The sequence below is a fragment of the Acomys russatus genome, chromosome 5, assembly GCF_903995435.1.
Source record: "Acomys russatus chromosome 5, mAcoRus1.1, whole genome shotgun sequence".
NCBI classification, from domain to species: Eukaryota; Metazoa; Chordata; class Mammalia; order Rodentia; family Muridae; genus Acomys; species Acomys russatus.
This window is the reverse complement of record NC_067141.1, coordinates 59,509,424-59,524,631: the sequence shown is the minus strand read 5'-3', so window position 1 is coordinate 59,524,631 and position 15,208 is coordinate 59,509,424. Positions and strand designations below refer to the sequence as shown.

Here is a 15,208-nt window from a genome sequence, read left to right as displayed (position 1 = left end):
GAGCTCAAGGGGTGCAGCTTACATCAGAGACCATGAAGGTAACCCACACAATAACTGTACACAACAGCTCTGTTTGAGTGCCTGGGAGGCCTGGGACGTACTTCCAGACCATACCTGGGGATAAGCTGCAGTATTTTCCTTGATACCCTGAAAAATTGTATGTTACTAGGATGACTGGGAAGAAATGCCAATCATTTAAATTTGACATACAAAGTCATAGGTTTAAAATGGTCTAACCCATAAGTATAATACAGGTAAATGTATTGTAAACAGAGAAAAGTATTGTAGGTGACTTAAGAACTGGCCAAGCTGCCGTTTCCCTCTCAAGTTCCTGAGCTGTAGAAGGGCCACCAATCCTCTCTCCTGTGTATGAGTTGGTGCAGTTTTGCAAACCTACCCGGATGAGTAAGGGTGAGTGAGATAAACCAGGCCTGGGGTAAGCTAGGGACGAAGAGATTTTTTTCAATCAGTAAGACTCAGGGGACGACAGTCTTCCTGTAAGAAAGCACTACAGTTAAGGGAGGCGTGGAGGTCCTTGTGCTCACAGATAAACAACAGGAGAACTAGGAATGTTAAACACACAGGACTGTCCCTTCACAGAGAGGGACGTACAACCTGTTTTCCACCCAGAAGGCTGGGAGTGGGTGTAGTTAATAGCCTGGTGACCTTTGAGCTGTTTGTGTGGCCAAGATGATGCTGGACCATCCACCAGGCCCTTATTATGAGCTTGTCAATCTACAGAACCTGTCTTTATAGACGGTGTCACATGTACTTTACAAAGGGTTCTAATGTAGTCATTCATGTCTTAAGCGTTATTGTGCACAAGGACTGAGGTATTTTATCACAAGGAGATTTTTCACCACATTGTGTTGTGCTTAAATGTGCCTAAAATAAATTACTCAGAGTCAGATTCCTGAAGTTTGAACCAACACCAGCTTCTGAGTCATGTTGAACCAAGCTACCTTCTTGCCTCCCACAGATGTTGCTCTGCTGGCTGAGGTGGATGCAGAGATTCTGACATACAATGAAGATAGCAACGAAACACACTACAGCCCAGCAAGGTTAAAAATGAGTCAGAGAGCAGGCAGCGTCATGTTTCAATAGGCAAGAGTGCTGGCTGTGCAGACCTGATGAGTTCCAAAACCAACATTAACAACCTTGATGTCTTATGTGCATCTGTAACCCCAGCATTGCTATGGAAGATGGGAGACAGAGTCAGGAGAGTGCCTAGGGGCTAGCCTGGAGTTTACAGACCACAGAAACTACAAAAGAACCCTGCTTCTGCAAGGTGGAAAGAGAGCATCAACTCCAGCAAGTTGTCCTCTAACACACACACACACACACACACACACATACACACACACACACACACACACTTTTTTTTTTTAATCATGAAAATCCAAAATATGATCTGTGTGTGGCGATTTTTGACTAAGGGAAGAACATTCATGACCACAAGACTATCTGAGAACCATTTTCTCTGCTGAAAAAGAGCACCTCTGTTTGCCCAGGGCATGCCAAGCTCACAGGGAAACTGAACTGGCTTGTCTTGATGGCGGAATTTATTTCACAGTAAATGCCATAATCTGGTGCCCATGAGCGCCACAGAACTACAAACCTCCCATGCCAGTTTCCATCCTAAACGACTTCACGTGTAGTTGATGGCAGGAACACAAACAGGTTCTAACGGACAGCAACAGACTGTCTGTACCCAAAGTGGACATCTGCTGTGACTCAACGCCGAGGGCTCATTTCCTCCTCTTCTGGCACCAGCACTTGACATTTCCTTTGACGTAACATGTCTACCTCCCTCTCAACCAAGTTCTTCAGATCCTAGATTCTTCCTTAGTTCTTAGACAAAGGGAAGAGGTAGAAGTGGAGGCGGGTGGGAGGCTGGGCAGTGGTGGTGCACGCCTGTCACCCCAGCACACAGGATGCAGAGACAAGTGGATCTCTGTGAGGTCAAGACCAGCCTGATGTACAAAGTGAGTGAGTTCAGTCCAGCCAAGGCTACACAGAGAAACCCTGTCTTAAAATACAAGAGGGGGGGAGGGAAGGAGGGAGGGAGGGGAAGGAAGGCGAGAGGGGAGGGGGAGAGACCTAGAGAACACCTTCATGGAGAACTTGCTCACAGCACCCCACCAAATGTCTTCTAAAGGTCACCTAATGACCTCCACTGTTCCAAATGCCACACCTACCACCAGTTTCACCTGACTTTGACCCATGAGCATCAGTAGACCCAGCCCAGCACTTCCTATTCTTGAAGCATCCTGCTTGGCTCCCTAGGACACAGCACACTCCCTTGGTTTATCCTCCCTCCCAAATCCTCCAGCATACACAGATGGGGGTGGGGGTGACCTTCCTGAATATTCCAAGACTCAATGCCCCAAACCTCTTTGCTTTTCTTTCATTTTTCTCAACTAGTCTTGTTGCAGTTAAATCCAATCTTTTTTAACTTAAATATTTCCTAATAACCAGAATTCTTATCTGTAGCTCAGTGTTCTCCCAAAAGCTCCAGATTTCTGCATGTATCTACTTGCTGTCTCTTCAATCTCCATACTAAAATAGATGTCTGCTGAAGTTTGACTGTAAAATGCCCCCACAGGCTCATGTGTTTGAACACTTGGTTTCTGGTTGGTGCCACCATGTTGGGAGCCAGGGGAACTTTTAAGGAGTGGGGCCTGGCTGCAGGCAGTATTCTTGATTTTTCTACTTTAATCTCTTAATATGCATAAGTATTCTGTGACTTCTATCTATACCAACAACAGTTATAAGTTCCTAATTTGACAACTTTATTTCCTTCATTGTAAGACACACCACTAGAGGGGTTTTCTTCTTACATTTTGACTTATCTGTTGAGGTGGGGTGTGCATTCCACAGCACACACGTGGAGGTCAACGAACAACTTACAGGAAAGTGTCCCCCCCCCCCCTTAACCATGTGAGTCCTGAGAATCAAACGCAGGTAGTCAAGTGCCTTTACCCATTGAGCCAGCCTGCTGGTCCTCATTTTCATAGAAGGCTTTTAACAGCAAGCATAAAGTGCATCTCAGTTTCCAAAGCCCTGGGCTGTAGGAGGAGGAAGGACCAGAGTGAGTGTGCTACAAAAAAAAAGAGAGGCTGAATGCAGTCTCACACTGTGGCTAGGATGGAGGGTGCAGGTGGGTATGGTAAAGAGAGACGCTGCCTGGAGTCTCACTGTCCTTCTTGCCTTTTTAGCAGCTGTGACCTTGAACACTGACTCCCCCGACTACCAAGTTTAAACACTCTCTGACTTTTTTCTATCTTTTAAGGCATTTTTGATGAGAATTATGTCTTCCGAAGCCCCTGCTCTTCTTGCCCCTTCCTTAACGTGCTGTTCCTCTGGGTATCACTTTCCATTAGCTTTTGTCTCTAGTCTCTGAACTACAGGCTCCCCTATCAACGCCTGCACTCCACAACTCCTCTTGTCTTGTAGTCTCTAAGATCTACAGCCAAATTCTCAGCAGCCAACAGAATGCCTGTGCCTTACTGATGTCCTATAAACATCTCAAGTTAAGGGTGTCTAAGATGTTTTTATCTACTCTGTCAAGTCTACTATCCCATTCTCAGCCTTGATTATAAATACTAATTGACGCAACTGCCTAACTTATAACTTAGGATAAGTTTTGAGATGCCTTCCCTTCTCTCCCAAAAAGTCACCGACCTGTTACCTCTCCAACTCCTCTCCAGAAACACTGTCAAAACTAAGCCCTTCCTGCCCATTCTTCTATCCGTGCTCTTGGGTGTGACTCCTCACCCCTTGCTTACTGAGACATTTAATGCAGATCCCTAATGCTAGCACTGGTTGGTTCAATCTTAGACCATCCCTAGAGTAATCTCACAATCTTGTGACCACTGAACATGCTGGCAGCATAGATATCAAGTTAAAATATCTTGTCATACTTTCTTCAGTCTTATGAAAATCAGCCTGTGTGTCCAAAAGGAAATATGCTTTTGGAAAATAAAACAACTTCTAGTAGGATGAAGGAACTGCATTAGTGCTGGTCACGCCCTCATCTGAGGTGAGGTGACACGACCAGGGAAGAAGCAAAGTGGGGGCTCAGCTGTTCTCCCAGCACTACTATACTTGGAAGCAAGAGAACCCGCTAGGGGAGACATACAGTACAGTGTGACAGGAGGGACAAAAGAGTGTTTGGGGAAACCTCTGGTGTCTTGTTTGTATTTCCGCCCCCATGGCCCCTGAGTTGACAGCCATGTGTCTAAGGTGGAAAGAGACCTAACCTCCCACGACAGCGTCACTGTGGGGAAATTGCTAAGCAAGGGACAGAGCTCGCTGCCCAGCTCCACACAGGCCCTGTCTCTGAGGAAGAAGCAAAGCAAGAACATGGCCCAGAGAGGGGTCCTTCCTGGACAACAATACTGACAGAGCTGAGACAGCCGTGCCTCTCTGTCCTCCGAAACATGAAAATATGGCTTTGCCTTGTTGCTTGGATCAGAGTGAGCTGTTCTGCCCAGAAGACTTAGATTCCCTCCCAGAGTTAGGTGAGGACCTAGCCTTTGAGATCCTAAACAAGACCTAAGCCGTCCATTCCAACCACCTCTCAGGTTTGCTGGAGGTAAATCTCCAGGGAAAGCTGTTTAACTCTTATCATAAGTGAAAACATAGTTATATACACGTACTGTTTTTAAGGAGTCTCTTTTCTTCCAATTAAAGCAAAACACACACACACACATATTTTTTTTAAATGGGGCTGGAGAGATGGCCCAGAGGTTAAGAGCACTGGCTGCTCTTCCAGAGGAAGACTCTGGCTCACTTCCCAGCACCTACAGCCACCTATAACTCAAGTTCCAGAATATCCAACGCCCTCTTCTGGCCTCCACGGGCACTGCATGCACATGGTACGCAGGCAAAGCACCCATGCACAAAATAATAAATAAATGTTACAATAAAGTCAAAAGATGGAGGAGAATGTTATGTCCATTGGTAAACTGATATAAAGGGGGCCAGAAAGGGAAATCTTTGATTTTAACTGGCCATGGAGAGGATACTTTAACTGGCTATAGAAAGAACAAGATGATTTCACGGAAGCCAAAATCACTGCAGCTGAATCAAACTTGATGTTGACACTAGTTAAGGAAAATTGAATGATGTAGAGGAAAATACTATTGGAATGTGGTGGAAAATAAATGAATGGAAAAAAGAAAGAATGTGAAATTCAAAGACATCCAAATTATGAGCCCTTGCAGAGTAAGACAAAGGTGAGGACAGTGACCAAGGCAATGAAGGGAGGGCTTCCTCACTCCCCCACCAGCAGCTGCACTGGGAAACAACTGGGTTATCCTAGGCCAATGTAAATAAGGAGGTCTAGCCTCAGCTACCTTTCCACAACAGCTATAACACTGAGATATAGTGCAGTGAAAGCAGCTTTGTCCTCAGCCTCCAGCAGTGTCAGATTTCCAGGACAGAGGAAGAGCTCGCCTGGTGACAAGGCTGTTGGGGGATGGTCTGATGTATTTTGATGCTAATTACTGCTTGCTGTCTCTGTGACTTACCTTTTGCTTAATAAAAAGCCATCCCACCTGGGCAGGGAAAAGGAGATAGGTGGGGCTAGGAGAGAGAGAGAGGAATTCTGGGAAGAAGAAAGATTGCCACGAAAAAAGGAGAAAGGAGAGAGACCTGAAGGGGGAGAGAGGAAGACTGCCATGGGTTAGATGGAGGAGAAGCACATGGCTGGCGTGGATGGAGAATCCGGCCCAGATGAAGAACATGAGCAAGTATTTGGGATTATAGATGGGAGGTAGCTTGATAGAAGTAATTAGAAACAGATGGCATGAGATTGGAGCAGGGATCCCATGCCTGAGGCCCTACTATGGAAGGTAATTTAGAGGATTGATATCTGCCCTGCCCCAGGTTAATTAAGGCTATTTTAAAATATAACAAGTGTCTATGTCTTAATTGATTGCTAGCTGAACCTACAGAGAATATAGATAATTTTTAAAAAACAATAAGTGGCGCCCAAATACATTTACATTCAGCATAATCTTTACCGAACTCTCAAGCAGTTTCTTCAGAGAAATTAACAAGATGGGCCTAACACTCATTTAAAAGTTCAAAGGTCACATAACAGCAAAACAATCTTGAAGTGGAAAAACAAAGATAGAGAAGTCAAACTTCTGACTGTGAAGTTTCCTATAAAGTTATAGTGACCAGGACAGTCTGGAGCGAACACGGGGATGAAAGGTCAGTGGAGGAGGACTGAGACTCCAAAAACAGACCCTCACGCACAGCAAGTTCCTTCTCAGCTACACCAAGACAATTCACTGAGGGAAGCAGCAACCTTCTCAGCAAATGCTGGGGCAACTGGATAATCAAGAAGCGAGGTGGGAAGAGGAAGAGAAACCCAGAAAGAATCAGAGACTGACATCCAGGGGGAAAAAAACCATTAAAGTGCTGAAGAAAACAAAGGAGCCTAGAGACATGTCTCAGCACCTAAGGCACTCGCTGGCTGCTCTTTCAGAGGCCCCAGGTTTGATTCACAGCCCACACGGCAACTCACAGCCATCTGCAGCTCTGCTTCCAGGGGATCCGATGACCTCTTCTGGCCTCCGTGTGCACTGCATGCAAGTGGCACACATACATGTAGGCAAACTACACACACAAAATAAATCCAAAAAGATCACAGGCATGAATGGCTTCGTGAGTTTGAATTAGGCACTGAGTTCTTAGATATGACATCAAAAACATAAGAAATTGAAGAAAATATGAACTGAATATCACTAAGATGTAAAACTTTTGTATGGCAAAAGGGACCATATCGCACCAAGGCACCACTCCCTCCTGTCACGAAGGCGTTAATAAGTGACTGGCAACAATGATGCAGAGACACTAGAATATCACACTCTGTTGTGCAAAATAACATGCCCACTTTGGTAAATAGTCTAGCTGTGCCTCAGATGAGTAGACATAGACAGGACTGAACAATTCCACTCCAGGTGTATACCTATAGGAATTATTAAAAGTATCATTGAACACAAAAGTTTGTCCAGGCACATTCAAAGCAGCATCCTTCACAACAACAACAATTAAAAAAGAAAAATGTGAAGCAGCCCCCAAGTCAACGGCGTGATGAACAGACACTAACTGCGATGCAGCATAGGATGTAATAGACAGGAGATAGCTGGGATAGGCAGACTGACTTGGAAGAGGGGAAGGGTGCAGAGGCTTTGAAATGATAAAATGTTCCGAAATTGATGGTGACAGTTGTCTAAAATGTGTGACTATTCTACCACCCACGTAATGAAGCCAATGCCTAGAATTTGAGTCTGACCTCCACACTTTGCAACTGAGAGACATTAGTTAAGTAGCTTACTGCTCTTGTGTCTCAAATATCAGTAAAATTACCACATTAAATAGCACCAATCTCTAGTGGTGTTGCAAAACCAAATTAACATCTGTAAAGTTATTAGAACAGTGTGTGACCCAAACCCATCTTTATGGTAACTAAAGCAACTTTGTATCCATTTATTAAACAGGACACGTGCCATATTAGTATCCTAATAAAGCTGCTGTTACAAATTAGCACAAACAATTTATTATCTCAAAGTACTTGAATTCTGGAGTTAGGGAGATAGCTTAGTAGGTAAGAGTGCTTCCTGTGAAAGCACGAGGACCAAAGTTCAAATCCCTGGCACCCATGTAAAAAGCTAAGCATGGCTGCCCTGAGCAGCAGAGACAGGTGGATACTGGGAGCAGATCAGCCAGCCAGCTTCTGGTTCAGCCAGAGACTCTGCCTTAATATATAAGATTGACAGTTTCAAAGATGACATCAAATGAATTGTGGGCCTCTACCTGATGTACAAACACACACACACACACGTACACACATACAGTGAATGCCAATATACTGTAATTTCACTTGGGAAAAAATTATAATTGGAGGTGAATTATGATATAATTAAAGAAATTACACTGATTAATATCAATTTTACATTTTAAAATTATATATATTCACAAGTACGTATAGGTTTTTAATTTTTCACCATGTTTATTTACAAGGATATTTCAGATATTATAAAACCATAGTCTATGACCATTAAGAACCAAATGAAAAATTATTAGTAATAGCAATCCAAACAAATATAAAAATCATTTAGAACTTAAAACATTACACATTAAGAGTCAATAAAAACATAGTATCAAACTACTTATAAGCTGTGTATAAAAATGTATTGGATTCTCTTCATAAAAACACTATAAAATATTATGAAAACATTAGAAACAGATTCTGCAAAAGTATTAAAATATGGCAGAAAATTAAATATCTTTAGGTGATGGATCACTCACAGAAATTAAAAACATAAAATGCAAATTATCAATGAATGGGCAAAGGATGTGAACATTATGCAAAAGAGTAAGCATATTGTGTGAAAAGTCACATAGAGATTCCTAGTAACTAGAAAATTACAAAGACCTTTAAAGTAGATACTTGTTTTTTTTTTTTAACCAATCATTGTGATTGGTTAAAATGCTGTCAGGGATGCTAGAAAACAGGCAGCAGCAGTGGCCAAGGGTCCAGGCCTTGGGAACCAACTTGGCCTTGGGAGGGCAACTTGGGAGAGCTTCAGAAAGCCTTCCCAGGTTTAAACCAATAATCCTATTTCTGGGATCCCATCCTCATAGCGCACCTCTGCGTAGGGAAGGTGGCCCTGCCCTGAGGTTTATTGGAGGTGAATTACGATATAATTAAAGAAATTACACTGATTAATATCAGCTACGTGATTATAAAAAATGTGCTACCCAGGCTGTGCTATGAAATAGAAAATACTTGTGACTCACACCCTCACTAAAAACCAGACTTCAAAGCTGTAAACAGCCTGATGATCTTGGTGTTATGACTTTTCAAGGTCATACCGAGTAAAGGTGAAATGAAAGGGGCAGCCCAGCCCAGCCTCTCCTTACCCTGACAGGGTTACACGGAGTTCTCACGCATGCTCTATGCCACTGGCACCACATGGATACTGAGGGACTGACTATACACATACTCTGTATGAGGCCAAAAGAAACATCTCTGAAATCATTCCTTGAATTTTGACCACAAAAAAATAATTCCTTACATTCTTTCACATCCACTTTCTGATATTCCACTTCAAGGGCATTAGTCTTCCCCCTCAACCCCCATTTTGTTTTGAAATGTCATTGTTACTTATTGTCACCTTTTATAAAGCTTTTTTGTTGCCAGGATTGATGACACGTGCCTATAATTCCAATGCTAAGAAGCTGGGGCAAAAGAATCACAAACCTTGTCTCAGGGAGACAAAAAAGTGTGTGTGTGTGTGTGTGTGTGTGTGTGTGTGTGTGTGTGTGTGTCATTTTATCTAGGCCAAAAAAAATTTATTACATAAAAAAATTAAAAACAAAGGAAACACCTCTTTATGTTGGACAGGTTCTATAATTTGGCCTCTAACCACTCTGATAATACAGGACAGGAAGTACATGTTGTATATGTCAGTCAGACAACTTCTCCCACAGCTTCAAGTCTCCACAACTAAAGCAGCCCCAGCATTCCTCTCTGAACCCACTTTCCTACTTTTGCAACTAGGGGTGTTCCCACCCTGTGTGTGCAGTGCAGACAATGACCCTGGCGTGCTGTGCCCAAGCTCAGAGCCCCGAGCCACTGCAATTGCAGGCTGCCCTGACACTCCTAGGTCCAGCACGGGCTTCTGCGGGCAGCCAGCCACACCTGAGCTTCCAGCCCTGCTCAAGTGGAAAGTGGAGAGTAAGGAACACTTAGGGAGCCTGGGAACTATGGGAAAACTGGGAAACGTTGGAAATAGGGGCTGGAGAGAAGGCTCAGCTTAGAAAGGATCTGAGTTCTGCTCCCAGCACCTATGTCAGTGGCTCACAATTGGCTCCAGTGACCCAATGCCTCTGGTTTCTATGGGCAACTGCACTCACAGGCGCGCGCGCGCGTGCGTGCACGCACACACACACACACACACGAGAGAGAGAGAGAGAGAGAGAGAGACAGACAGACAGACAGACAGACAGACAGACAGACAGACACACAGACACACAGACACAGAGAAAGAGAAGTGACAAAGCTCTTTAAAGGTGAAAATACGTAAGAACTCTAACAGAAGGCCTCTCTGTTCTGCAGTAGGTTGTGGTGCTGAAGATGCACACTTCTTCCCAGGTCATAGCTGGAGGCCTGGACATCCTGTTGTAGGGCATGTATTTTTCTACAGGTACAAATGAATTCAGCAATGGTATAGCGAATCAGTGGCTCCAGTAACGCTGCCAGTCAGGGTGGCCATGGAGGGTCAATCACCACCTGGCCCGTGGAAGGACTGCAGGGCCTCAGCCCCACCTACAGCCTCTGAAGGAGAGGCTGAGGTTTAAATCGTCAATGATGCACGTGTATGTTAAAGTCTGAGAAACATGGTCCCAGGAACACACACACACATACACACCCATACACACACACACACACTCACACACACACACACACACACACACACACTCACACACACACACACACACACACACACACACACACACACTCACACACACACACACACACACACATGCACACATGACAAAGTTTATGCTTCCCCTCTTCCTTCTGTCAAACCATCAAAATGTCTGATGATTCTTCACCACAGGGCTACCCTTGCTTTTGGCCTCTCTCCAAAATATTTGAAAGAATAAACTCTCCAAAATTTTCCACAGGCCTTGACATCACCTTGCACAACCTGAGCCCAGCACACCTGAATTAAACAGTCCTCTCTTGATCACAGCTACTGATTATGGAGTGGAGAAGCAACTGTAATGGCGCAAGGCAGAGAGGGACTCAGAAAAGGTGCCTTAGCCAAGTAAACGCAATACAAACTGCAATTGATGCTGCCAGGTGCGCCCCACCACTTCCTCTATTACTATATGGGGAAATCGTGATTAAGGAAATCATTTAATGTGCAGCTGATCACACTCTGTAAATGTTTATTTAATTACAGGACTGGTGATCCGAAACTCACGGTCTGCAGTTCTGCCTTCAAACCTCCGGGATGGATGGAATACAAATGGGCCCTGCTCAGAGCATGGAAAAGAGAAGGAGCTTTTTACTCTGCACTTCGGGCTGCAGCCTTGGCCTTGCTGCCTGGGGAAGGAAGGGGCTTTCTGTGGCACAGCACTTATCTCTCAAAGTCCAATTGAAAGCAGTCAGTCCTTTGAGACTTCTGAGAAGCCATTCCTCGGAGCTGTGCTGCTTGTGGCACTCTCGCTGGACTGTTCTAGTGGCACTCAGGAGGCAGGGCTCATCTGTTAGCTTGGGCTTTGCAGAGCGACCACATGGCTGCTTACCAGCTGTGTGACCCTGGCTAAGTGACTTCCTTCTATTAACTGTGACATGCAAAAATAATACCGAAGGGTTGTTGTAAAGATTGTATGAGACAGCATATATAAAATATTACAGTGTCTGTCACATTATAATCGATGTCAGCTATTATTAGCACTTGTCAGAGTCTGGCTTCCATTGGAATTGGTTTCATATGTCTCCTTTCCCTACTATATCGTGGGCAAACTGTTTATATCCAAAGGAGCTGGCATAGGTACTTATAAACGGCAGACAAATGATATTTGTTAAAGTGCTTTGAAGGCATGCCAGGAAGGGGGGCAGGGTGCTGGGAACAAACAATATACACCATGATTTTACCCAGGGCCAGACTCTGCAGTGTTTGCTTTTCTTTTGTTGCCAGAATACACTGCGTCAGACAGCTAAGTTTCTATAAAGTAAGACTGGAGAGACACTATTTATCAAACCAGATGTTTTGTTCAGAGACAGCAGAGGTATGCTAGGAGGCATCTAAAGTTTGGTCCCTGGCTGAGTGAGGAAAGGAATAGAGGTTGAAGTTCATTGAGAGTTGTACCAGACAAACTGGGTGCCTTGGCATGAAGTCACATCATCAATTAACACCATCAACCTAGAGAGGGCCATTTTGTTTTTCAGAGTATCTACCTAGAAAGGTATGTGTGTGGACTGCTGATGGATGCACCAGTGTGAAGTCATACTACAAACTCAAAAGGTGCCTTGTAAGCCCTTCTGACTCTTGAATGAACATGAACTACAATAATAATAATAATAATAATTATTAGATACTGATTGAGTACCCACTAAGGAGCTCAAGGTGTTTGTGGCTGACAAGAACCCCCAAGACTTGCACAAAAACCCAAGGAGCAGCCTCCAGGCAGAGCACAGCATCCTTTCTGAGATGATACGAACTTCAAGGACTTGTCCTTGTGGCTTAGGAGCTGACTCGTAATAAGGGCATCAGAGACCTGTTGTGTGCCTCGTGTGGTGAAACTGCTGGCCCAACTACGGGCTGGTTCAGTAGCCTGGCTCGGTAGTCTTCTTCCCGGAAGCCCTCCAGGGCCACACCTTTTGAGGTTGCTGTAGGAGCGCCCCAGCTGCCTTCTGCCCCCTGTCATAACCGTGGCCTCTCGCCCGCCACGCTGCCTGCATAGACCGCAAAATGGCTATGACTTTTAAGATTGGGAGTGGGGGGGGGGGGAGGTGGCACTGGATATTATACATCCAATGGTAAATACAGGAATTATAATTGAGGGCTGGTAAGTGACAGAGAAAGAGAGAAAGAAAAGAAGTGAGTATGGGGCTGGAGAGATGGCTTAGAGGTTAAGAGCACTGACTGCTCTTCCTGGGGTCCTGAATTCAGTTCCCAGCAACCACATAGTGGCTCACAACCACCTATAATGTGATCTGATGCCCTCTTCTGGCCTGCAGGTGTATATGCAGGCAGAGCACTCATACATTTAAAAAAAAAAAAAAAATATTTATATATATATGTATATACATACATACATATACAGGTTAAAGGTGAGGTATTGTAGAAACATGCAAGGCAGGTCCTGATCCAGGCCAAAGGATAGGAGAAGGCTTAACTGGGAGAGCAAATACTCAAAAAAATCCTAGGAGCAAGAGCATCAGCCTGTGCCTGTTGAGCACACAGTCTCCACTAAGAACTTTGTGTAGATTGCTACTCTGGCCTTACAACCCTCTGGGACAGGTACTATCCTTCTCATTTCACAGACGAGAAAACTGAGGCTCACAGTAAGAATGATGAAGCCGGAAGTCAGACAGAGGTGAGTTGGCTCCAGGACAGAAGAAGAGGTCAGACAGGCCTTCAAGATGGAGGACCATGCCTTGCAGCAAGCTGAGCAAGAGGAAAGAGCAGTTCCCTGGGGAACTGAAAGTAGCTTGGTGAGGACTAGCCTTGGGGGTGGAGACACATGCTCAGAAGAGAAACCAGAAGTGGACGAGCTCTGGGTAGATGTAGAGGTTTTGACAGCTAGGCATTTGATTCATGCAACCTAACTCCTCAGAGCCTCAGACCCTCCCTTTTGTAAAAGGCCACACAGGATAACAATGTCTGCCTGGCCCCAATAAGGATGGCCATTAACACCAACTGAGATTGGTGGTGTAAACTTGATCGCAAAACACAAATTCCTTTACAGACTAGATTTCATCACCGCCTCTTCTCTAGGAGCTTCAGAGATTCACAAGCCTAGAATCTAGTGGTCCACAATCTGTGTACCAGAGCGCCTTTTGAGCAGATGGGCAATACTGGGGAGCAGAAGCAAGCGCCGTGGCCCCTGCATCCTCGCTTACCCCTTCCTAAGTACAGAATGCCTGCCTGCAGCCACAGTTGCCACTTCTTAAATACAGGATCCCAAGGTGAGTTATCCTCTTCGACCCTACACTGAGCCCTCCAGGAAATGGAGATGATAAGGACAGCACTTACCTTATATGGATGACGGGACCGATGCTGCGGAGCACGTATGGGAAAAGAAACACAGGTCCCAGCACAGAGCAAAGGCTTAGTAAGCACAAACAGCTATCGTCTAATTAGGAAGCAATCTGTTTGCTATCCTGCAGTCCCTCTGCATCCTATGTGATAGAAACCTGTGAGCATGTTAGAAGCTGCCGATAAAGTCGGTTTGCGACCCTACATTTCCCCCTTTGTTCCTGGCTTTCAAGGACTGGCAAGCAGCTGGCTCTCCGTCCTGGCAGAAAATGCCCAAAAGAGGTAAAAGGCAGAGCCTGCACACCATTTGTGTGAACCAGTCTGCCCTTGTAGTTTCCTAGGCAAAAAAAATCTAGTGTGGTCAGTCAGATATGACCTGCTCTTTTAAGAGGAACTCTCCCTTTCTTCCCTCCACCCCTCTCCCCCTCTCGGGGACCAGCGCACTCCCCCCTCCCCCCAGCTCCCGAAGCTTGCAACCTTTTCACAACACGTACTCTGAGGGTCCTGCTGTGACAGCCTCTGGGCCACATTAACTTGCCCGTTCAACTCCCCGAAGAGAAGGAGCCTTTGCTAATGTCCCAGCAGGAAAGAGCGCAGGAAATTCAAACAAAACAAATCTACGCGCAGAACCCAGCATCTGCAAGCCAAGGGGGGGACCCAAAGCGAGACTAGAAGACTCGAGACTGTAGATGGAGCAGCTGCCTCTTTAGGTACAAGCGGATTGAAAAACAGTCACTTGCCGAGGGGGGAAAAAACAAAACAAAACAAAAAAGTCAACAGCTCTGCATACCAATTAATTATGAATATTCATCGACTCCAGCCTACTCAGGAGCCACCACGCACGCACGGGCAACCCTGAGCTCTGCTTCCCAAAGCTTTCTCCGCCTCGCTCAGGAGGAGTGGGAAAGTTCATTCAACCGCTTTGCTTTTGCTCTTTCAAGAACTTGCTTTGGGTTCTGGGCTTTTTTTTTTTGTTTCCCGAAGGGTTTGGATCAAATCAGTTCTGGGCTTACCCTTTATATCTTCCATAAGGGGCAGCTTTTTGTTTTCTTCCTCTTTCCTCGTTTGTCTTGTGTGTTTTTGTTTTTTGCTGCCTCTGCTTGCAGTGGTGGCTTTCTGTGAGAGAGGTACTCACGGTTCAGAGATATAACAGACCCTAGGGCTTTGTGGGAGGGGCTAACTTAACCAGCCCGGTTTCGGAAGGAACCTCAACCCCTACGTCTTTTTCATTGACTAGAAAAATACAGATTGGTGGAGGAGTCGGGCAGTTCCTTAGTTACTCGAAAGCTCACAGGGGTTGTAATATCCTCTTCCTAGGCTTGAAACAGTGTCCGTGTTCAAAGCTCACTCTCCTTCCCCCATCTTCCCTCTTCCCCTCCTTTATGTATCTCTCTGTTACAGAAAACCCATTT

At 45.1% G+C, this 15,208-nt stretch overlaps 1 protein-coding gene across 1 annotated transcript in view; it reads right to left on the bottom strand.

Annotated features, from left to right (window-relative positions):
* The window catches only part of Entpd1 (ectonucleoside triphosphate diphosphohydrolase 1), a 75,767-nt gene extending 60,820 nt beyond the window's left edge, over nt 1-14,947 (bottom strand). The window contains exon 1 of the mRNA XM_051146529.1: nt 14,810-14,947. Within this exon, the coding sequence (XP_051002486.1) occupies nt 14,810-14,825 (16 nt within the window). The 5' untranslated portion in view covers nt 14,826-14,947. The remainder of the gene's footprint in view (nt 1-14,809) is intronic.
* Nucleotides 14,948-15,208: the final 261 nt, after the last annotated feature.